Here is a 25,346-nt window from a genome sequence, read left to right on the forward strand (position 1 = left end):
GCTCACCCATCTCCCTGGCCCCGGGATTGCCTTCCCCAGCCGAGAGGGAGTGGCCAGGGAAGACCGGGGCGACAAGCTCACCCATCTCCCTGGCCCCGGGATTGCCTTCCCCAGCCGAGAGGGAGTGGCCAGGGAAGACCGGGGCGACAAGCTCACCCATCTCCCTGCCCCCGGGATTGCCTTCCCCAGCCGAGAGGGAGTGGCCAGGGAAGACCGGGGCGACAAGCTCACCCATCTCCCTGGCCCCGGGATTTCCTTCCCCAGCCGAGAGGGAGTGGCCAGGGAAGACCGGGGCGACAAGCTCACCCATCTCCCTGGCCCCGGGATTGCATTCCCCAGCAGAGAGGGAGTGGCCAGGAAAGACCAGGGCGACAAGCTCACCCTTCTCCCTGGCCCCGGGATTGCCTTCCCCAGCAGAGAGGGAGTGGCCAGGAAAGACCAGGGCGACAAGCTCACCCATCTCCCTGGCCCCGGGATTGCCTTCCCCAGCCGAGAGGGAGTGGCCAGGAAAGACCAGGGCGACAAGCTCACCCATCTTCCTGGCCCCGGGATTGCCTTCCCCAGCCGAGAGGGAGTGGCCAGGGAAGCCCAGGGCGACAAGCTCACCCTTCTCCCTGGCCCCGGGATTGCCTTCCCCAGCAAAGAGGGAGTAGCCAGGGAAGACCAGGGCGACAAGCTCACCCTTCTTCCTGGCCCCGGGATTGCCTTCCCCAGCCGAGAGGGAGTGGCCAGGAAAGACCAGGGCGACAAGCTCACCCATCTCCCTGGCCCAGGGATTGCCTTCCCCAGCCGAGAGGGAGTGGCCAGGAAAGACCAGGGCGACAAGCTCACCCATCTTCCTGGCCCCGGGATTGCCTTCCCCAGCCGAGAGGGAGTGGCCAGGAAAGACCAGGGCGACAAGCTCACCCATCTTCCTGGCCCCGGGATTGCCTTCCCCAGCCGAGAGGGAGTGGCCAGGAAAGACCAGGGCGACAAGCTCACCCATCTCCCTGGCCCCGGGATTGCCTTCCCCAGCCAAGAGGGAGTGGCCAGGAAAGACCAGGGCGACAAGCTCACCCATCTCCCTGGCCCCGGGATTGCTTTCCCCAGCCAAGAGGGAGTGGCCAGGAAAGACCAGGGCGACAAGCTCACCCAACTCCCTGGCCCCGGGATTGCATTCCGCTGCCAAGAGGAAGTGGCCAAGGATGACCAGGACGTCCACATGATTAGCCCATGCCAGGGCGACCAGCTCACCAGAAACCAGGAACCCCCTGATGAAGAGACTTGGAACGAAGCCTGTCGCAAGTACACTCGACTCCCAGCTCCCGGGGTTGCCAGTGTCACGCCACGGCAACCCTGGCGATATGGAGCTATGGCCGCATTCCTCATTTTGAAACTGATGGTCGTTTTACTCGCCTTTTCTACAATGGGTGTTGTTGAAGCAAATCCAACAAATGAAACAGCCATCTTGGCTCTAAACGGCTCACGTAATCTCATAAACTTTGGCAATATGATCCATTGTGCACAGCCCCACTGGTGGATCGTTAATGAGTATACCAATTATGGATGTTTTTGCGGGGCAGGCCCTTGTAATTCAGATAAGTACATACCACGCGATGAAACAGACTGGTGCTGTAAAAAACATGATGAATGCTATGCAAGGGTCACACCATGGTGGTGTACATGCCCGGGCATCGACTATCCTTGTTGGGATTGCAAAAATAAGAAGCCAGTGTGCAACAACGAATGCGGTGCGATTGGATATAACAATTGCGGCAAACTTTGCTGCGAGTGCGATGCAGAGGCTGCGATTTGTTTCAAGGAGAACCGGGGGACTTATAATTCTAAGCTTAAGCACTTTGCCCCCATATGGAAGTGCAAGAGCCCACCATCATAACACAGTGCCAATGACACAGGGCCCCCCTCTACAACGAGATGGTACATCTCAAGGGGTTTAGCCTAATAAAGAAACTTGAATCAATGACGTCTCATGGCGTCTTTTAGGCTGCAGTTTTTTCTTCTTTTTTTTACAGGCCCACTTCAAGACAGGCTCTGGGAAGGCGTACTTGGCAAGCATGGCGTTGGCAAGCAGGCTATAAGCACCACCTTGTCACACCTTGTCTCAACACAGAGTGCTTCAAATAACGGCCCACAGGATGATCAAAGGTCAACCTGGAGATCCGCCGCAACAGTGCAAACAGGCTTCCTGCAAGAGTCTTGACTGCGATCAGTCAATCCAGCTTTTGCCGCTCTTTTGAAATAATTTCCTAGTGAAATTGGCAAGGGGCTAACAATAAGAAAAACTTTTAAAATAAAAAGGAAGAAAAAATGTATACATAATAAAACGTTATAAACCCCAGGACAATGATCCTCTCGCCCTAGACTCTTTTGCCCTCCTGATCCCCATACTGTGGAATAAACTCCCAGTTGCACTTTGAACTGAAGATTCACTCCCTAGCTTCCGCCGTGGTCTGAAGACTCACCATACAGGAGCCATACTGGAACGATCTCTCCCAAAGACATCCAAAGTAGACTAGTCAATATATGAAAAAATACCACCTAAGCCCCAAAAATGTAACAAAAGATTTTTCAATGGATTCCTGTAGTATTGAGAAACCTAAATAACATACTAAAAGTCTACCAAAATCAACCTCCCAGAATGTTGCCTTTTTTTTTTTTGCGTCCGAGATGGCAGTGGGGATCTTAAAATGGCTATATCTCGAATGGAAAAACATATTTTCTGGTACCTCTGGACATGCTTAAGAACATACATTTTCAAGATGGCATAACTGGCGTCCACAATGGCTGCCGGGACATTATGCCTATGAACTTTGCATGTATGTATTAGAGGCAGAAGAATAATTTGCATACAACTGTAATATTCATTGAATTATTTAAAAACAATGTTTCAATTAAAAAAAAAATCCGATCTGACAGATCTTTAGATATTGGTCCAAAGTTCATGTAAAACTAGACCAGGTCAACCTGGTTGTGCCAGACCCCCTGTCTGTCATCATCATTTATGACATCATGCCTTTTGTAGGCATGTCATCATCATGTCATCATCATATATACCCTTTATATAGAAAAGGGACAGACCGACATTTGCTTATGTAGGCCTACCCATTTCATGGGTCTGGCAAAAAGTTATGTCAACGTGACGCGAAAATCCCAGGATAAAAATGTGTTTAAGCGTTTTACAAACCCCATTGAATTCAACTACAATCAGAATCAATGATGACATCACTGATGACAACAGATTGTGTATCCAGAATTACTATGAATAATATGTTCTACTCTTTTGTTTCTATTGTTCTATCTTGCCAAAATGTCATGTGAAGCTCACCAATCCATCAATCCTCAAGCTTATCGGACATATGCCTGTTTATGCCCACATATATACATGTCACGGTTTGTTAGAGAAACAGGACGGTCGAGAAACGTAGCACTCGGCGTGCAGCACGGGGCGGAACAAGCGGTCGCCCACAGCAACGTCCTCCAGGCGGAGCCGCTCGATTGTCCAGTGTCCACGACATTGCAAGCGGCGCGCAGGCCAGCGGACCTTGGTCCTGCTCTTCGCCCCCGAGCACAGCAGGCTTCGTAACGGCCGCGCGAGTTACGAAGCCGTGGTGAATGCAATCGTTATATTTATGCCCAGGCCTCACGATAAACGCCCTGTCCAAGTGACTACAATGGAGCTAATGGCTAAGCTAGGCTAGGCTAGTAAATAAAGTCGCAAATAGTCGCAAACGAGTGACGTCAGCGCCTTCACTAGTGAATGGCTGTCGTACGCCACCTGGTGGTGATTGGTGTGTTTCCCAAACATACTGTAACATATTATGACATATGCTACGCTACGGGCTCGACAGCCCCTCTCGTGGCCCGTATTAGTGTGGTTTGCTATGGGGCAACACAATAGCCTGGCTCCATCCCCATTGCTAGCCACGCCCATAGAAAAATATGTTCAGGCAAGTGAAACGGCTAGCTAGCCTTACTTTCTAGGTAAACAATCCAGACTATAAATAAAAAGAAAACTAGAACAACTTTTATCGATTCCCGGTGACGTCACCTGTATAGCTTGAGGATTGGTGAAGCTTCACTTGACAGTTTGGCTATCCAGACTATAGGCAACCACACTCACAATTTCCCACAATTGCATCTTTCTAGTATTTGCCTCAATATTATTACGTCACCTTTTGCCCCTCTCTAATTGGCTAGACGGCCCCTCTCTGCCCATATATGTGCCTTGATGTTATGACATCACCCTTTGCCCCTCCCCGATTGGCTACAGGCCCATGGACCATAGATTTGTATGGCCCATTTGGCCCTTCTTATGCGCCAGCAGAGCGTGCCTTGCCAGTAGGGCAACCAGACTATTGTTCTAGCTCATTGTTCATAGATTCCTGGATACACAATCAGTGATGTCATTGATTCTGAGTATGAGTTCAATGGGGGAGTGGTGCTAGTGGGTATTTCCCAGAATTGCATCTTTCTATGGTGTTGAATGGTGGTGATGACATCCTCACCCAGTTGATGACGTCAATCTATGTTTTTATCAAGGGCTTTCCCATTGGATGACATCACTCTGTGTTTTTTCAGGAGTTTTCCAAATGGATGACTTAGGCTAGGCGCAGACTCACAGACAGACGGACGCCCATGAGCCTGATTTACACTTGGTCTATGACAGTCACGTCTCGGCAGATCTAAATAAGCTCATGTGTCACATGAAAATATAAATTCTCATAATGATCACGTTATGACTCGTGAGCTTGTAGATCTGATACTTTCAACAAGCGACAATCTTGCTGCACAGGTGATTAGCCATGCATGTTTTACCAGAGCCCTGTTAGTCAGCATTACCTGCTTCCACCTCTCACGGCAAGGACGTAGGGTTGAATTTTGAGAGGCAATTTTTTTATTGGCACCTCAGTGGGTCACCAAGTGCCACATACCATACAGTAAAGAAAGCTCCGGTCCTTCCTTCTTCTTACATGCAGCTGACCCCGGTTTGAATCTGCCCAAGGCACATACTGCATGTGGCCATGGTATATACACTGCTCTGTGAGACACCGCGCCTGCCTCTTTTAAATATATTTTTTTTTGCATTTTTTTACTGTATGAAACTTTGTATAATTATTAAATACACATTTCTGTATTTTTTCGTTGGTTATTGTAATTGATTATCAGGTTGGTCCTGACCCCAGGCCCCCCCTGTCATGTGCAGTAAATAAATGCACATGACAGGGGAATCATGGAATAATTTACTGCCCTCCCCTCAGGCGCAGCACAAGGTGGAAGGTGGATTCTTTCTGGATGTTGTAGTCAGAAAGGGTGCGTCCATCTTCCAGTTGCTTACCAGCGAAGATCAATCTCTGCTGGTCAGGGGGAATTCCTTCCTTGTCTTGGATCTTGGCTTTGACATTCTCAATGTTGTCACTTGCCTCAACCTCCAAGGTGATGGTTTTGCCTGTGAGAGTCTTGACGAAGATCTGCATTCCTCCCCTCAGACGCAGCACAAGATGGAGGGTGGATTCTTTCTGGATGTTGTAGTCAGAAAGGGTACGTCCATCTTCCAGTTGCTTGCCCGCAAAGATCAGTCTTTGCCTCAACCTCCAAGGTGATGGTTTTTCCTGAGAGAGTCTTCACAAAAATCTGCATATTTGCGGAATATGAATTGCTATCTGTATACTTTTCTTAGTTTCTTAGTACACTGTTATCTTCAACCAACGCTCTGCAAACTGCACTGGATGCACAATTGTTATGATTTTTTACACATTAAATCCCAGTTTATAGGCATTTTAAGGTCCCGGCAGCCGTATATTTTCCTAATAATTTAGTATGTTCTTAAGCATGTCCAGAGGTAACAGGATCAGTTGAAAAAAACATTTGCTCGTCTCAAATTCAACTTCTTTCCTTTTATTTCCACGGGCGTCCTCTGGTAACTCCAACAATGCTGAATTAAGCAATATTACACTAGAGGGTGTTCAGCCCTGCCTAAGGAACTCACCTTCGGCTTGTTCCTGCAGCAAGGCTGGCGTGCAAATAACCATGATAAGGCAGATATGGCAAAATATTAAGTAGCCCTATGTGTGGATCAAAGTACAGATTTCATACATTTTCCATTAGACCCCTCGTGTCCGCCTCCGGGCCGTTCTGGAACCGCGCAAAGCCGAGGAACACTTGCTCCAACGACACCTGGCCCACGCTGTAGTATTCGACGCCGTACCTCTCTTTGGCTGCCTCCATTGTCCCGAACACCCGTGCCCAAGTGACGGCCTCGTTGTCGGTCAGTTGGTAGTTCACCGTGCCATGGTTCTCCCCCTTCAGCAGACAACCCGGGAAGGTGCGTTCCACGAAGCGCTTGAAGCGCTGCAGGTTACTCCCCTTCTCCTCCTCTTCCTCCTCCTCCTCCGCGGGGTCCACTTCCTCTACTCGGTCGTGCGGTCGCGACACCTTTGCCTGTAGGTAGTAGCCGCTGCCGAACTTGCTCTTGAGATGCTGGGGGCTGCCCAAACACTTCAGCTGCCCGTTGACCATGATGGCCAGCCTGGTGCAAAGGGCCTCGCACTCCTCCATGTTGTGCGTGGTGATGACCACTGCCTTGCCCTGCTGCCGTGTGGCACGAATGATGGTGTCCCACAGCCTCCGCCGGGCTGCGGGGTCCATTCCGGCCGACGGCTCGTCCAGGAGGTCGAGCGGGGGCCCGCCGATCAGGGCCACGGACGCACTCAGCTTCCTCTTGCTGCCCCCGCTGTAGGCGGCAACCAGCTTGTCCGCGTGGGGCTCCAGCTGCAGCGACACAAGGAGGTTCTGCACGCAGGTGGACAGGCGCTTCTCCGGGATTCCCCTGAGCCTGGCGTACATGCACAGCGTCTCCCGTCCTGTCATGTGGTCCAGGAGAGCGTCGAACTGGGGACAGTAGCCGACGCACTGCTGCACCTTTTTGGCGGCGGTCCGGACACTGTGTCTGTCGATGTAAGCGTCCCCGGAGGTGACGCTCTCGTCCAGGGTCAGCATTTTAAAGGTGGCGGTCTTCCCGGCGCCATTGAAACCCAGCAGGCCAAAGCACTCTCCCTTCCCTACGGCCAGAGACAGCCGGTCCACGGCCAGCAGAGTCCGCATGTTGCCGTACTCCTTGCTGAGTTCCCGCAGGACGAGGGGGCTGCCGGCCGCAGACTCCGCCGTGGGCTGCCACCCCAGAACCCTCGTCCTCTCCTCGGCCACGTCGCTGTCCTCCGGAAGCAAAGCTGCATCCGCTGTCACTCGTCGTCGCGCGAGGCACCTGCCCAGGGAGCGAAGAGGGGAGCCAAAGAAACGTCGGAGGTTCCAGACAACTCGCAGTTCAATGATAAAGACCAATGCCATGAACACCACGCCCTGCACAGAGAGAGACAGCAGGTAACGGCCCACCCCGCCATCGGCCATGGAAAAGTAATTCTCCAGGTACTTGCGTCCTTTAACCTTGCACCTTGCCTGGACCTCTTGGCTGGAGGTGCAGAAGTATTTGCTATAAATGTGATGGAAGGACGTTCCCAAGCAGTAGTTAGGGAAGATCATAAATATCTTGTCCAGTGTAGGATCCATTTTCCCTAAGTCAATAAGCATTGTGGCAGCGGCGGTTAGGATGTTGAAGATGGTGAGGCCTATGTACGCGTAGGCCGGCGTGTCGAAAAGGAAGCTGAGAAGGTACATGAGAGGTATGATGGCCCAGCCGTAGAGCATCAGCGTTAGCAGCATGCTCGCCGTGTAGCCGCCCCCTATCAAGGCCTCGAACACCCCCAGCAAGAGGACGCAGGGCAGAAGGAAGTTCAGCAGCAGGTCCCACAGCAGGGCAGAGAACCAGTAGTTGGTGAGATAGAGGCCGCTGACCTGCTGGACGTGCTTGGACTTTACGGAGCGCTCCGTGATCAGCAGCAGGGCGAAAGTTCCAGAATGGGAAGCCATGCCATACAAAAGAACGCTGATTAATAAGGAGCTAATGTCGTACAATGTCGGGTCAGACCTATCCCTCTCTTGGCGTGGGTGTGGCATGGGCCAATTCCCTGTCCGGATGGAAGCGTTGGACCCTGCCACGAGTTTGAACAGTGCGTTGTCCACCATCCAGAGGGCCGTGGCAGAGGTGTGGTAGCCCGCGTTGTTGAAGTACGCCGTGGCCTCTGCAGAGCTGCTGCTGCCGCCGTTGCTGTCGCCGCGGAACACGGCGCCCACCACACACTGCTGGTTGAAGGCCTTGTCCTCCTTCTCCGCCTGGGTCAGGATGTAGTCATTGAAGTGTTTGACGTGGACGATCTGTGCCCCTGATGTTTTGACCTGGGATTTGTAATGCTCTGCCAGGGCAGCCGTCAGTTTACCATGGGCTGTCAGGTTACCATGGGCTACGGGGACCCTGGTGTGGCCGTAGTGGCTGAGATTCAGGTTCAGGTTTGGCTGGCTGCTGGGCGAGCTGGGTGAGCTGGGCAAGCTGGCCACCATGGTTAACACGAACACACACGTCATTAAGGCAAGGGGCAACAGGAACTGGACCACCATCAGCTTCCAGTTCCTCCAGCTGTACAGTGCTCTTTTCAGGAACATGGCGTAGAACTGTTGCACACATAATCTGAGCCCCGTGTTGAGTTTATCGCTGGAGAAGTCCTCTGGGCTAGGCATCTGGATGTCAGTGAGCTCGGTGGTGTCCTTCATTCCACCAGTGCTGCCAGCGTCATCTGTGGTGTTCTGCTGGAAGTCCAAACTGGAAACTGCCAGTTTCCCCACCTTGAGGAAGACTTCCTCCATGGTGGTAAGGGAAGCTCCATAGCTGGCGATGCCCAGCTTTTCCCTGTTCATCTCCAGCTCAGAAAACAGCTCCTCAAACCTGTCCATGCTCTCCTTAGGCAACAGGTAGAAGAGCTCCGCCCCCACGTTGCTCTCCGTTGTGGCGTTAGGGACATGCGTGTGGACCAGACGGGTGATCTCGGACACGTCGCAGAGGACCTCCTTCACGATGACCAGGTGGTAACCGGCGCCATATTTGTTCTTGAGGAAGAGAGGCGAGCCACAGCACTGCAGCTCTCCCCCGGCCATGATGGCGACGCGGTCGCCCAGTTGGTCAGCCTCGTCCATGAAGTGTGTGGTGATCACGATTGTGCGCCCGTGCTTCTCGCCCTGCAGCAGGTCCAGGGTGGCACGCCGTGCCGCCGGGTCCATGCCCGTCGTGGGCTCATCGAGCATCACCACTCTGGAGCCGCCGGCCAGGGCGATGCCAATGGACAGCTTCCTCTTCATGCCACCCGAGAGGGTCCTGGCGCGGCAGTGTCGCTTGTCCTCTAGGTTTAGGATGCTGAGGAGGTGGTCCACGTCGGCCTGGATCCGGTCTCTGGGGAAGCCCTTCAGCTGCGCATAGAAGAACAGGTGCTCGCCGACCGTCAGGTTATCGAACAGGATGTTGTGCTGAGGACAGAGGCTCAGGCTGCAGCGGACCAGAGCCATGTCGTGACAGATGTCGTGACCGTTGACGTAGGCCTGTCCGCTGGTGGGCGGGAACAGGCCGGTCAGCATGGACAGCGTGGTGGTCTTCCCGGCCCCGTTGTGACCCAGCAGCACGGTGATCTGTCCCTCGAACATGTTCACCGTGAGGTCCCGCACAGCCTGCTGCGTCTGCTTGCCCACTCTGAACTCCTTGGTCAGATGTCTGATCCGGACCCCGGCGACCAGTCCGCTGGGCTCCTCCTCCATGAACTCTCCCCTCAAGGCGCTCCCGGCGACCTCCTCTTCCTCGCTGCCGCTGGCCAGAGCCGTGCGGGGCCTGCTGCGCCAGTAGGAGGGCAGGAGGAAGAAGTAGCACGGCAGCGGCACTCCATACTCGCCAGGGAAAACGGCCTCCACGTAGCACGCCACCAGGCCGTACAGCCACGCGTCCAGCAGCAGCATCCCCAGGACCTGAGCCAGGGACAAGTCATCCCCAGACCTCGATTCAAACAGGTTGGACCACCGCATTCCCTTGCCTTCGGCTTCAAACTTTGCGATGAGCTCGGTTCCCGTAGCCATGGCCACGTTGGAAAAGAGGCAGACAGATGTCCTCTGGGCATGGCTCATCGGGATGATATGAGGAAAGGAGCTCAGGATGTAGATGAAGTTACTCGCCCATGCCGCTACATTAGCCCGCGAGAAGAAGGTGCTGATCATGAAGCTGAAGTTGATGGTGGCCACTGCAAAGACCAGCAAGAAGACAAACACCAGTGTAGGGTCACTCTTGCTCAGCAAGGCCTGGGGGGTGATAACAGGAAGGCACAGGAGCAGAGTGACAAAGAAGATGGAGACGGAGAGGCCGAAGAGGAACGTAAGGAACCAGGCGCTCCATTGGAGCCAGTCACTGACGCCCATCATGCGCATGTACTCTTTGAGCTTGTTCTCCTTCTCCTGCACCATGGACTGCACCATGTTGATCGAGGCATAGAGGAAACTGAGAAGCAGAATCACTGGCACAAACGTTCCCACGCCGCCGCCGGGTATCAGGTCCGGCGAACCTGATAACCTGTCTGGGAAGCGAGACAGGAGCACCCTGGTCCGGTTCAGCAGGGGATCCGCCAGCACTTCGTCATAGGGCCTCATGATGGCCCGGTCCACAGCATGTTGAACCGCCAGAAAACCCTCGCTATAATAGCGAGGGATTTCTGGCACCCGGGGTCCAAACAGGCTGTCAGTGTGCCATTCACCATCGTCAAAGTGCCATTCACCATCACCAGACTGCTTAAAGCGAGCCTTGTAGGGGAACCGCAGGTGGTAGCTCACCTGCCGTGGTAGCGGTTGGTTGGCGCTGGCGAAGGGATGTTCGAACACGATGGCAGCGAGAACCTTCTCCTGGTGGGTATCGTTCTTCACGTAGTCCTCAAACTCCTGCTCCGTGGCGAAGCCACGTACGGAGATGACAACGTTGCCGTGCCTCGCGGGGTCGCCACTCAGGCTCTGCTTGACGTCCTCTGCTACCCGCTCCACCGCTGTAGAGTTGCCCGGCACGAAGGCCAGCTGGAAGCTTCTGTTGCCAAACATGAACCCATCGGGAAGCGCGTCGACGGGGAAGCTCTCGTGGATTGTATGGTTGCGGGGAGGGACGAGGGACGCGTTGCCAGTTGGAATCTCCCCAATCTCTCCCCGGAAAACATAAAGTAGGATGAAAGAGAACAGCAGAGGGAGGGCCATTTCACACAGGGCCACCAGTGGCCGACGTTTGCGCAGCACATAGTTCTTCCACAGAAGAACGCCAAACTGCTGCCGTGTGTGACTCATCATCGCGGGTCCGAGGTCCTCTCTGTAGTGGACAACTTCTGATTGACGGTGACAAGACGGAGATGCTTTGACGCTTCTTTCCTCACTGTCACCTTCGATGGATAATTAGCATTATTTATGGCAGTGACTGACATCACTGTCGACATCAGTATTTTGACATCAAGCATGTCCGTACAGTATTTGGGTATTAATAATAATAATAATACTAGAAATACTGTTCCTACGAAACAGTGTGGGCTCGCATGTAACACCATGTATGGGCACAAAGATCTACCCTTTGGCTGCTCCTCATTGGCTCTCAAGGGCCCTGCATGCCTTTGTACTGTCAGTAGGGCTGTCACGATATGACATTTTACATGACGATTAATTGTCAATCAAATAATTGGCGATTAACGATTTAATTGTGTTTTTGTTGTTGATAATTACATTTCTGTTTGGCTTTTAGGCTTTGAAGTTGTACATGGTAGATATGACACATAACCTAAATATACAAAGAAATTACTGACATATTTGATAACTTACTACTTAAAAGATTACTTTGGAAATAGCCGATCTACAAGCTCACAACGCGTCGCATCTGCTATTTCCACTAATTTTGATATGGAAACGATTATGACGATTATGAAAAATAATCACGATTATGTCAAATAATCACGATTAGACGATTATGTAATAATTGAGACAGCCCTAACTGTCAGTAATTCTTTTTGAGGAGAATACATACGTGCATGGTGTTTCAATTTCTTCCCCGTCACATGGTTCTTCACATTTCTCCACTTATACCCACCATATCCGTATGGATTCTTACACAGTAGTTTGGTAACGAATCATGAATCCTTTTCTGTACTCCTCCAGGATCTGCCTCTGCCTACACCAGGGCCCAAATGGGCACCTTGCGAGGTAAACCTCAGCAGAATGAGTCTCTCTGGGGGCACGGTGGTTAGCACTTCGCCTCACAGCTAGAAGGTCCTGGGTTCGATTCTCGCCGGGGGACGCTGTGGGCCTTGGGGGCGTGTGCTGGAGCCTGATGGAGGGGAAAGGAACTGGTTGGAATAACGTGTTCCTTCCACGCGCTCCGTCCAAACTGGGGAAATCCCCATTGTCAGGGAAGCAACTTGGACTCCTCATGCATAGAAGGAAGCATGAGGTCATCCGTTGTTTCCCCATGCGTGGCAGAGGGAGAGCAGAGCCCAGGATTACGTAGGCAATAGGCACTGGGTGAAAATGGGTTACAAAATCGTGGGATAAAAATGATATATATAAAAAATCACACCCAATGTGAAGTGAGTGGTGGTCGTGCTTGCATAACGTCTTCAGACTAGGATATAGGTCTAGGATGTAATTGGTGTGTGTGTGTGTGGCTACACACACACACACACACACACACACACACACATTGCTATGGCAAAACGCTGAGGAAAAAGTGGCTACAGATAGGTATTTCAGAGTGGCTTTCAGATTGGACTACAGGTTTGCAGTGGATTTAATAGTAAAGAAATACGTTACCAAGCAGGCAAATCAGAGAGACAACAAAGTATACAGGCTTGTGGCAGCTTTTGTGGAGGTCCTCCCGCTGCGATCCGGGATTGTCCTTTTGAGTCACGACTATACCTGCTCACTGGCATTAACACATGGGTGACTAACAGGTCATTTTGGCCGATTTTGAGATTGCAAAGTGCAATAACTCTCCCCGTGAAGGTCTCAGAAATTTCCCCTTCCATGACTTTTCCTAAATACTCAAGACATATGTTCTCGTTTTTTTCCCCCTTCTGAAACATTTCCTAAGTATGAAATAATATACATTTATACCACTCTGACTGCATTTATAGGTCAAATTGACAGGTAATTTCTTTAATTTTTTTGCCCAGGAGAACAACACCTCCTCCCCCTGCTGCCAGCGGGGGTTCTATTGTCAATAGAACAACAGACAATAGAACCCCCGCTGGCAGCAGGGGAGGAGGTTTGCTCTCCTGGGCAAAAAGGGAGAGAATTTACCTGTCAATTTGACCTATAAATGCAGTCAGAGTGGTAGTTTTTTTTTTTTTCAGTCACCCGAGTGTTAATCAGAGCACCGTCCCATCTCGTTTGGCTGAGCTGGGAGCTGATGGGGAGACGGCAGGTCTTTAACCCATTTAGGCCTAATAGGTCCCTGGAAGTGAATATTTTGAGATGGGGGTCCGTGGACAAATACATATCCTTTTGGGGGTCCTTCACATGAAAAGGTTTGAGAACCACTGACACTAGTAGTCTCTCAAGAACAGACTAACTGAGCTCCAGTTAAGTGAAAAGGACCTTTTCTTTGACGATGGCCGGCCAGATTGCTGACATATAGAAACATAGGTCTTTCAAAAGAAATCTTAGAAGGATTCAAAAGACACTTAGATAGAATCGTGGTCAAAATTCTAATTTTCACGATTTTTCAAAAATAGCAGATCTACAGGCTCGCAGCGCGGCCCTCGGTGCCGCGCTGTGAGCTTGTATATCTGCTATTTTTCAATAGTTAAAGCATAAAACAATGATACACAATAATGTGTACCCGTTCTGAATGGGTTTTAATCAAGGTTAGAATAATCTGTGATGCCAGTTGATTAGACGCGATCATCAGCCGCATATTGTCACCTCGTAATCATCCAAACAAACAGAGACCTTCCCGTGGCCCCCACGCATACAGCACAGGAATAAATGATGTGGTAAATGTGCGTACCGTATGTGTGCATTACATGCCCCGTGCTGTATGTGTGTTCAAGGACATGTTTCTGCCACTCACATGTAAAAGCACACGCACAGGGGCGTCACAAGGGGGGGGGGGGGGCGTTGGGACTGAGTCACTAGGGCCCAAGGTGGAGTGGAGGGGCCTGGAATTCATACTTCAGCTATTGGAAAACAGCAGATATACAAGCTCACAGCGTGGCACAGAGTGCCGCGCTGCGAGCTCGTAGAGCTGCTATTTTTTAAAAGTCGTGAAAATGTGTATAAATCTTTGAATAGGCTTATATGTATTTTTTAAGAGAACATTTGTAACTCAAATGTTGCCTCTGGGGGGGTCCCTGCCCTGGAACTTAATATTTTGAGATGGGGGTCCGTGGCCAAATACTTATTATTTGGGGGGTTTCTGTTATGAAAATGTTGGAGCACCACTGACATAGAAACAGGTTTTTCACAAAAAAACTCCAAAGACTTGCACACATTTTCATGATTTTTCAAAAATAGCAGATCTACAAGCTCGCAGTGCGGCACTCGGTGCCGCGCTGTGAGCTTGTATATCTACTATTTGTCAATAGTTAAAGCAGAAAATAACACAGTGAATCCTTGTACCCAGGGTTCGGTGCGACACCCCTGCCTACGCATGCATGAGCACGAACATGCAAACGGGCATACAGGAGATGCCCGTATGCGTATTTGCTTGGCAAACACACATACCGTAGGCCCTGCGTGTGCGAGCGCGCCCACTCTCAGGTGAACATTCTGCTCGACGCAGCAGTTTTACATCAAATGTGTTTAACCCATTTAGAACGGGTAGGCATTATAGTGTATCATTATTTTATGCTTTAACTATTGAAAAATAGCAGATATACAAGCTCACAGCGCGGCACCGAGTGCCGTGCTGCGAGCTTGTAGATCTGCTATTTTTGTGTCTTTTGAATCCTTCTAAGGTTTTTGGAAAAACCCTATGTTTCTATGTCAGCAATCTGGCTATAGCCATCGTCAAAGAAAAGGTCCTTTTCACTTAAATGGAGCTCAGTTAGTCAGTTCTTGAGAGACTACTATGTCAGTGGTTCTCAAACTTTTTCATGTCAAGGACCTCCCAAAATTACATGTATTTGGCCACGGAACCCCATCTCAAAATATTTAGTTCCAGGGACCACCCAGAAGCAAAATTTTAGTTACAAACGTCCGCTTTGAAAACACATATATTCAAAGATTTGCACGCATTTTCACGACTTTTTTCAAAAATAGCAGATCTACAAGCTCGCAGCACACTGGTTAAAGCATTCAATAATTCTAGGCCTAAATGTGTATAATGCAAATGTTGTTTCATTGTTTCATTGTGGTGTCTTTTGAAAATATCCCCGGCACACCGGCAACAGAGGAAAACCTGAAATTATCATTGTCGCGCAAAGGAAGCACTGGGCTTTGAAAGGCGTCCATCAACCACCGGTGAATAAACAACGAAGCGACCCCTTCTTCAAGTCGATGATAGCCTCGCTTTTTTTGATTCTCTTTCATGTTGCTTTGTCTCTCTCTTTTCTATTTACTCCCAAAGCTTTCATAGCACCTCTTTTGGGGGGGCGAGTCTCTCTCTCACTCTCCCCTTCTTTCTGCCCACCAAACAACCTCCTGAAGCTCATTACCTTGAGACTAGAATCTGGGGCTGTTTTTCCCCGACACACACACACACACCGAAGATTATAGCACGACCAGCGACGGCACTCGTTAGCAGCTCTGTCAATCACAAGGACCGGGCGCGGTGTATGTGTGTGTGTGTGTGTGTGTGTGTGTGTGTATGTGTGTGTGTGTGTGTGTGTGTGTGTGTGTGTGTGTGTGTGTGTGTGTGTGTGTGTGTGTGTGTGTGTGTGTGTGTGTGTGTGCGCGTGCGTGCGTGTGTTGTGGGTTGGGTTGAAGCAATCGTCGGCAAGGGGTCAGCGATGAAGATGTTCATTCCCTATTCATCCATCACATCTCTCGCGGAAATCAATTTACGCCGCATCAGCGGCGGCGGCGGCGTTGCCTCGACAGCGGCGGCGGCGATATGAAAAGAGGAGGGGAGCGACTTCACAAGGAAAAAGACAGAGAGGAGAGCATGCAGCGAACGCTGGCACATTCGCTTAAGATTCAAACTAATAAACGTCACTCACGTTCCGTTCCGTCTACCCGTCCTTCTACCACCCCTCGGCTAACCTGCGTCTAACCGTCCCGCGCTTTTTTATTATCTTTTGTTGTTGTTCAACTTATTAACTTCAGCATGAGCCGATGTTAAAGACCCCCCGCCCAAAAGAAATGTCTTTAGTTGGATATTTCACTTTCAAACAGACTTTTGGTCACTAACCCTAACCCTAACCCTAACCCTCGTCTAATCAGGCTTTTATGAACACCCTGAACAGATTTTAATTTGCTTGTTCAATATTTAGGTATTTTATGTAAATGTTAGCAGGTCCTCCTCCATGCAGAACGCCTCTCCATACACACCCCAAGTATTGACGGTTCAAGTGGTTAAATATCTGAAAACACAAATTGACATGAATCCAAAACACACAGAACTATATGGAATCTTTGATAAGGTTGTGGGGGGTCCCTGCTTCAACTCCGTCTCAACTAAGGGGTCCTTGGCCTGAAATCGTTGAAGACCCCTGGTTTAGCATAAACCTCAGACCCATAGATAGAAGAAGTAGTTGTCTGTACTCGATAGAACTAGAAAAAAAAAAGACAAAAAAAGACAAAAATTATGCTTTCCTAGTCTGTGCTGGATTCCCGGACGGTACTTCCATGGTACGGGGTAAAATTCCCAGCATTCCTCTCGTCTCCTAGCACTACTACACTTGTGTATTCTCCTCTGCGAGGAGGAGGAGGAGGAGGAGGAGAAGGAGGGTGACAGGGGAGGAGATTTGGGGACGACGCATGCATGCGGCCCACACCGTCCGCATTAATGCAGTTGTTGCTTTCTTGCAGATGTCAGCTCCACGGTTCATTAACAGTGTTTGTTTAAGGGAAACCTGAAAAAAGACAGGATGAAAGAGGAAGGACAGAGGATGAGACGGCAGAGAGACGAAGCAGCAGCGCGGAGGAATAATTGGCAGCGCAGAAATGAAACGGAGAGATAGAGAGAGGGAGGAGGAGGAGGGGGGACGGGTTGGTGGGCGGCTGGGTCATCCGCGGTGACGCCGAGATGAAAACATCCTTGAATGGCAGTCGAGTCGTCGCAGACACGTTTTTTTTTTCTTTCGGACGGCGGCGTGGATCTACGCAAAGGTACAGTCAGCCCACAGCAGCTGGGGTGAGAAACGAGTTGAGTAGAGGACGATGAAAAACAGAGTGCGAATACAGTGTGTGTGTGTGTGTGTGTGTGTGTGTGTGTGTGTGTGTGTGTGTGTGTGTGTGTGTGTGTGTGTGCGTGTGTGTGTGCGTGTGTGTGTGCGTGTGTGTGTGTGTGCTCGTGCATGCATTTTTTGCATCCCTAAGTTGTAGCGTCGTGGTGCGTATATGCGAGTACGCGTAGGCGTGCTTTAGCGTCGCGCTGGTGTTTGAGTTGAACAAGTTCACCATTAGGGCCACAATCCCTTAACCTGCTGCTGCTGGCTAACCCAAGGGGTCTTCCAACGTTTTCAGGCCAAGGACCCCCCTTAGTTGAGCGAGAGATGAAGCAGTGCCCCCCCCCCCCCACAACCTTTTCATTAGATTCCATCTAGTTTCATTGTTTGACAGCACAATCGTCAGTGTATTTTGGATTCATGTCAATTTGTGTTATCAGATATTTAACCAATTGAACCATCAATAAACTTGATATTTCACTCTGTACTTAGTCTGCTCTTTTCCCCCTCTACACCAAACCTCTTGGCGAAAATAGCTGATCTACAAACTCTGCTATTTTTGGCTAATGTTCTCAGAATATGGATTCTAGGGTTGAAGTGCTTAATATAAAAAAGGGTCAAAAAGGTTTCTATCACACAAAGATTTGGTGGACCCCCTGTTGAAGACCCTTGGGCTAACCCCATCCTTGCCTCCACCCGCATCCCCACAACCTACACCTGTAACCCTGCCTCACACGCCCCCAAAACGCTGGCACGAATACCCACACAATGCACCAACAAGACCAACCTCCACCCTTCGTTTCTATACAGAGCAGATGTCACTCAACCACCCACCCAATTCTTCACCATTACTGCACCACCACTCTCAACCGGCCCACTCTACACCATCACCACCACCGCAACCAGCAAATAGAGGGCGGTGCCAGCGTGGCATGCGTTGCGGGCAGACACCCTACTTGTGAAGGGAGGAGAGCGGCGGGCACATCGACCAGGGTCCCACGCCAAGGGGTGGGTGGGAGGAGTCCCAGAAAGAACACAGTCTGCAGAGACCGCGCACACACAAGAACACACACACACACACACACACACACACACACACACACACACACACACACACACACACACACACACACACACACACACACACACACACACACACACACACACACACACACACACACACACACACACACACACACACACAGCCTCTCCTCACCCCTGTTTTTCCGACACACTTTCATGCTCTCCCGAGATGACTCCCCCTTCAGGCCTCTGGAATATTCAAATTCTGTTCCTTAACTTATTGTGTGTTGTGTGTGTGTGTGTGTGTGTGCGTGCGTGGGTGAGTGTGATAGAGAGAGAGAGAGAGAGAGAGAGAAGAGAGAGAAAGGGTGCATGCGTGTGTGTGTGTGTGTGTGTGTGTGTGTGTGTGTGTGTGTGTGTGTGTGTGTGTGTGTGTGTGTGTGTGTGTGTGTGCGCGTGCACGTATGTGTGCGCGTGCGTGCGTGCCATGTGAATTGTAATTAGTCGCTCTGGGGTGAGCAGAGAGCAAGCCCCCCCACCCCAAAAAAAAAGAAAAAAGAAAAAGAAAAAAAGGGGGGGGGGGGGGGGGGGGGGGGGGGGGGGGGAGAAAAATAACACTCGGGGGCGAATAATTGCCCCATCCAATTTCCCCTCAGCCCCCTCCTCTTCCTCCACCACCAAATCATCACCTTTTTGCCCCCGACCCGGCCTCCTCTGACTGCCACACACGCACGCACGCACGCACGCACGCACGCACGCACGCACGCACGCACGCACGCACACACGCACACACGCACACACACACACACACACACACACACACACACACACACACACACACACGCACACACCGTCAGCGCCCTTTGTTTCCCTCCAGCTCGGATTGGTGGCCCATTCATTCATCGTCCATTTTTCTAACCTGGCGCGGGCATAGATTGATTTTAAAGGGGTGGCAAAGGGTGCACTTGCACCCCCTGGCTGCCAGGGGGGTGACAAAACCTCATAAAGTCATTGCAAGCTTCCACAACTGCAACGAATTTCCACTGAGCAAAAAAAAGTGATGGTTATTTAGCTCTGGTGGCAAACTGCCTGCTGCTGCCAGTGGTGGAAAAGGTACTCTTTTTTCTACTTAAAGGGGAAGACCACCCATTTTCAATATTGAACTATGTCATTTATATACCTTAGAGGAGTTGTGTGGAAATAGAAAAAAAGCGTTGCCTGAAACTGGAGGATTGATTTTGGGGTTTGTATTGTAAAGTACAACGGTGTGATGTCATCAAGTTGTACTTTGCAATACAAACCCCAAAATCAATCCTCCAGTTCAAGGCAACACAGAAGGGGGGGAACTTTTTTTCTATTTCCACACAACTCCTCTAAGTTATATTAATGACATAGTTCAATATTGAAAATGGGTGGTCTTCCCCTTTAAGCTCCGCTGACACGCCCCGAAATTATCATAGTATTATACAGTAGGTCACGTGGTCTATCTGAAAACACCCTAACTCTATGGAAAACACTCGGAATCAAAATTTCCCATCGCCCGCAGCGCAGCCCCCTCCACTCTCTAATGCGGCCGGACCGGGGAGCTCATTGAATCCATAGGAGGAGACGCGGCCGGGGACTCAGGGAGGAGGAGGAGAAGAGAGACAGACAGATAGTTTCAGAACCGCTGTTATAAGGGTTTCTTCTTGGTCAGAAACAGCCTGTCTTTGCTCTCCCCGTTTTCTTTGAGAGTGTGCTTGTGTGTGTGTGTGTGTGTGTGTGTGTGTGTGTGTGTGTGTGTGTGTGTGTGTGTGTGTGTGTGTGTGTGTGTGTGTGTGTGTGTGTGTATGGCTAGCTAGCTGGCTGGCTGGCTGGCTGTGCGAAGCGACTCCGTGTCCGAGTGAGCGGAGTAAAAGCTAGCGGGGGCTACGGGCAGCGACCCCCCCCCCCCCCCCCCCCAAAAAAAGAACATTTGCCATTTCAACAATTAAACATAAGCAAGCATATTCACATGAACAATGGGGAAGTAACAACCAGCTTTGGGTGGAAATATACGTTTTATATGCACAGATTTATATATAAATTCGTGTCTTCAGCTTTAGCGCTAGCCCAGTAGCCCTGTGGGAGCAGAGAAGTTGCTTTCTGAGGTCTGCAAGAGAGACCCTGCGGGCGATGGGAAGAGAATGTACATTGTAAAGACATACAGTAAGTAACAGTCAATTAATTAATTTGATTGGCTTATCGCGCATTCCCACAATGACATCAAAAAAATATAAACTTGTTTTTTAAGATGATTTCTGAAGGTGACAGTACCCCTTTAGGTGACAAAGCCCCTCTAAGTAAAAGTATGGTTTATGTATGTTTTATAATATTATAATTATGAAAAGCTCCACCAGCTGTCCGTCTGTCACGTCACGTCACACTTTTGCCCCTACTCTTATCTCCGGCACCGTTGCCCCTATCCATGCCATTTCCATGATTTCTCACATGGCCCTCTTCTAGCACCACCATGAGGCCACATTTTTGGACACTGCTCCTACAGATTTTGCCCAAAAATCACGCAAAGCGGTACACAGTTTCTCTAAAGTCATGTCATCAACATGGATCTGTACCATTTCCCAAACACATTTTTGGACACTGCTTCTACAGATTTTGCCCTAAAATTACTCAAAGCGGTACACTGTATCTCTACAGTCATGTCATCAACATGCATCTGTCCCATCTAGCGCCACCATCAGGCCTCTTTTTCAAAACACATGCGGTACACAGTATCTCTAAAGTCATGTCATCAACGTGGATCTGTCCCAATTCCCATATTCCCTCCTGATTGGCTACGATTGCCTTCTAAAGTTTGTGTATGCGACGTGACGGTCGCTTATTTCCAGATTAGGGAGTCTTACTGGTATCTGCAAAGTGAGTAGTAACCACAGTTTTAAGATAAATAGTTGAGTAAAATACAATATTTGAATCCGAGATGTAGAAGTGGAGTAGATAGGCCTAGTAAAGTACTGCAAATTGGACATACTCTAGTAAAGTATACTGCCCTACAAAGGCAGAGTGCAGTAACTACGTACAAGAATTTCACTAAGAAATAGGTTTAAAAGTGTTACAGCTGATCAGCCAAATGAGATAAAGGCATATGTGTGATATTACACTGATTGTATATCTGTTCTTGAGCTAACTGTTCATCCCCCAGTATCATGAAGGCTAATTTGACCTTTGGGCGACACAAAAAGTCGGTGTGTCCGAAAACGTAGTTACTGCCTTTGTAGGGGGTAGAGTTCTCAACGGGCCTGAAAATTAAGGCCTGGCCCTAACAGGGCCCTAACTTGGCAGGCCAGAGGCCCTACCCGGCCCTACTAGTTAGCATACATTTTAGGCCCTACCCGGCCCGAAAACGTCGGGTCGGGTCTGGTCGGGTCTATCATATAGTAATAGTAATAAAATAATAAAAACAAATATTTTATTTTTTCATTGAGCTCGAGGCCCTACCCGGCCGACTAATTATCTTACATTTTAGGCCCTACTCTACCCTAAATGTCGGTCGGGTTCGGGTATGGTCGGGTTTGGCAGAATTTGAGAACTCTAGGCAGTATAAATACAAAGACGTATGCTCATGGTGTCTAGAAAAGGCACCTGTATTTGTTCATATTGTGTTACAATTAGGTTTAAAAGAAACCTTAGAAAACCTGTTTAAACAACATGGATAAACCGTACAAAACCCGAAAAAATCAGCCTGTCTTGCAGCCCCTGCTAGAAGAGACTAGAACGGCCTAGAATGCCTGGCGGTATACCGCGTGCACCGTACTGCAGAGTGCAGTGCGCACACGCCTCCTTCACGCTGCGGTGACAGATCCTCTCGGCGCGCCACAGTCAGTCCTCCCGTATCAATAACCCTGCAGCCGTACCGTTACGTCGCCGCTCGCTCCACTACAAAGGGCTCCGGTGACAGAGCCGGCGACGGGGGCTGGCTGTAGGGATGGCAGATAATGGGATTGAGGTGGTACTTACGCATTTAGGCCGAGACATTTATCTAATGCTTTAGCTATTGAAAAATAGCAGATGTCAGGGTTTCCTGCAGGAAAAAGTCTTGACCAGGGGGGATGTCATGGCGCACGCGCGAAGCGCGTGCGCCGGAAATTTTTGATAATTAATTAATTAATTCGAGTAATTAATTCACTTCATTTTTAATATTAATTCTTATTTTTGCCCTATAAAAACACATGAATGTGCCCACAATTCGTGCACAGATGATGCACTATGCATGTACACTCTTTTCACAGCTTTCAAACAAAAAAATCCGCTTGGAAATCCGTTCAGGCATTCAGGAGATACCAGCCCTTATGTTTTCTTCAAATGTAAACAAACATGGCTGCCATGTTTGAAAGATAGGGTTGGTATGGTTAAACATGCAATTTCGCGATCGCGATCATGCCTAGTACATTGTTGGAGGTCCAAAAAGTTTTTTTGAAAAAAAAATTTTTTGAAAAAAAAAAAAAAAAAAAAAAAATTTTTTTTTTTTTTTTTTTTTAGACCCTTGGGGGGGCGGGGGGGTTTTCTGGCCGGGCGGGGCGCCTGGCCTGTAAAGTGCTGCAGGAAACCCTGGATGTACAAGCTCACAGCGCGGCACCGAGTGCCACGCTGCGAGCTTGTATATCTGCTATTTTTGAAAAATCATGACAAGTCTTTGAATATATACATTTTTTTTTAAGCGAACATTTGTAACTCAAATTTTGCTTCTTGGGGGGTCCCCCTGGAACTAAATATTTTGAGATGTGGATCCGTGGCCAAATACCCATTCACATGAAAAGGTTTAAGCCCCACTGACGTAGAAACACAGGTCAACAAAATAGATTGGAAGGATTTAGATTTTTCAAAAAAGCAGATCTACAAGATCGCAGCTTGCTGTGAGCTTGTATATCTGCTAATTTTTAATAGTTAAAGCATAAAATAACACGTAATATAGTGTGTACCCGGTCTAAGTGTGTTAAATCTCAGTGAACCACGGCAGCTCAAGTAATTAGTGAATGGGATCCATACTGGGGGCGCTAATCAAGAGCTAATGCTACCCTGGGCCCCGCCGCAACACCGCTAGCCCCGCGCCGTATGGGAATCTGCTATCGTTATCTCTCTCTCTTTCTATCCTTTTGTGTGTGTGTGTCTCTCTCTCTCTCTCTCTCCGCGGTGCAGCGCTATCTGTTCTTCGCCTCCCTCTCTGTGTCGATTGTATCCGTCCCCCTTTTCCCCTTATATCTGTCAGCGGTGGGGAAAAGTACTCAAATTCTTTACTTATTAAGTAAAAGCATCAATACTGCAATGTAGAAATACTATGTTACAAGTAGAAGTGTGTCATTCAGAATGTACTTGAAGTAAAAGTACAACAGTATTGGTATGAAAAAGTAAACATTGCGCACTCATAACTTACACGTTTTCCAATGAATAAAATGTATAAATGTCATTTTAAAATGGCAGATCTACAAGCTCACGATGCATCGCAACGCCGGGCATTGTGAGCTCGTAGATCGGCTATTTTCAAATGGCCGAAATGTATATAGGACTCAAGTGATGTGTAATCATAATAATCAAAATCTACAAAGTAACTAGTAACTGAAGTTGTTACTGTATATAATTGTAGTGGAGTAAAAAAAAGATGAGATGTAGTGGACTAAAAGTATTGGAAATTGGAAATACACAAGTTAAGTACAAATACCTCAAAATGTTATCTAAGTACAGTACAGTAAGTAAATGTACTTTCTGTGTCACTGTGTCCCCCCCCCCCCCCCCCCCCACACACACACACACACACAAACAAGAAAAAGAACAGGCACGTGCACACATAGACATCAAAGGGGGCTTGAGCCCCTGCCCTTTTATCTGTATGTAGAAAGTGCCCTCTCCAGAACATGAATGCAGTTTTTACTGTGGTGAAAGAAATGCAAATGCCCCCTCTTTCCATGGCATACCTGAAGGCAGCATTCAAGAGAAATGTCTTATCCAAACTCTCATGAACTTGAATGCAGCATCTTATTTTGAAAGAATTGCCCTCGCTGTGTAGAAACCCGTGCCGTTACGCAACATCTCCAGTATTGACTTGATTATGCTTAGTTCAGTGTGGTATCAAGCATCGAAAACAGCCGACCTCCAAGCTCACAAGGAGGTCTATTTTTCAAAATTTCCACAAAAAGGACCTTTTAGAAATGTTAGCCCCTGCCTCTATAACATTCTCTGCATGTTCCTGCCAAAGAAGCAGTCCCCCCCAAAAAAACACACACCCATACAAACGAAGAAGTGCAGGAGAGGACCACGGGGTGAGAAAATGAGAGGTGGTGAGAGAGAGAGAGAGAGAGAGAGAGAGAAAGAGAGCAGAAGGGGGTTTAAAGAGAGAGAGAAAGGGATTGTAATTTCACAGTGTGTGTCAGAGGATCTGCAGGCAAGGCCCCTGTCTTCCCATTGAGGCTTCATTAGCGGGAACAATGGAGCTCCCTGCCATCTAATTAGAGGAGGTTAATGAGGACGAGGAAAGGCCCTGGCCCGTCCCTGCAACGCACACTGTGTCACCGGCCGGGGTGGGGGGGGGGGGGGGGGGGGGGGGGTCAAAGGGTCCCAGGGGTCAGCTAGTAACGGTCGGCCGTACAGATTATTGTGTGTCTGATACGCAAACAAGAGCAGTGTGAGGCGTGAACATGATTTGGAAGAGTGTGTGCGTGGGGTATATGTATGTTGTATGCGTGTATTATGTTATCTTGTAGATCAGCTATGTTCGGCAAAGAGCTTTGGTGTAGAGGGGAAAAATAGCAGTACAGAGTGAAAGTTCAAGTTTATTAAGTATTGACTGTTCAAGTGGTTAAATATCTGAAAACACGAATTGACACGAATCCAAAATACACTGATGATTGTGCTGTGAAAAGATGAAACTATGGAATCTATGAACAGGTTGTGGGGGTCCCTGCTTCATCTCTCTCTCTCTCTCGACTAAGGGGTCCTCGGCCTGAAAACGTTGAAGACCCCTGCAGTAGCCTGTGCACAGACGCACTCGGTTGAACAGGGGGTTCGTACATAAATTGTACATAA

At 49.2% G+C, this 25,346-nt stretch overlaps 1 protein-coding gene across 1 annotated transcript; it reads right to left on the reverse strand.

The window, feature by feature from the left end:
* Positions 1–6,087: 6,087 nt before the first annotated feature.
* LOC308279943 (phospholipid-transporting ATPase ABCA3-like) lies at positions 6,088–11,244 on the reverse strand (the record flags this gene model as incomplete). The annotated part of the gene is made up of 1 exon (XM_080720168.1): positions 6,088–11,244. One exon carries the CDS (start codon positions 11,242–11,244, stop codon positions 6,088–6,090), a length of 5,157 nt encoding a protein of 1,718 aa, XP_080576294.1.
* Between the last annotated feature and the right edge of the window lie 14,102 nt (positions 11,245–25,346).

Source organism: Nannobrachium achirus (genome assembly GCF_963921795.1).
Source record: "Nannobrachium achirus genome assembly, chromosome: 24".
NCBI classification, from domain to species: domain Eukaryota; kingdom Metazoa; phylum Chordata; class Actinopteri; order Myctophiformes; family Myctophidae; genus Nannobrachium; species Nannobrachium achirus.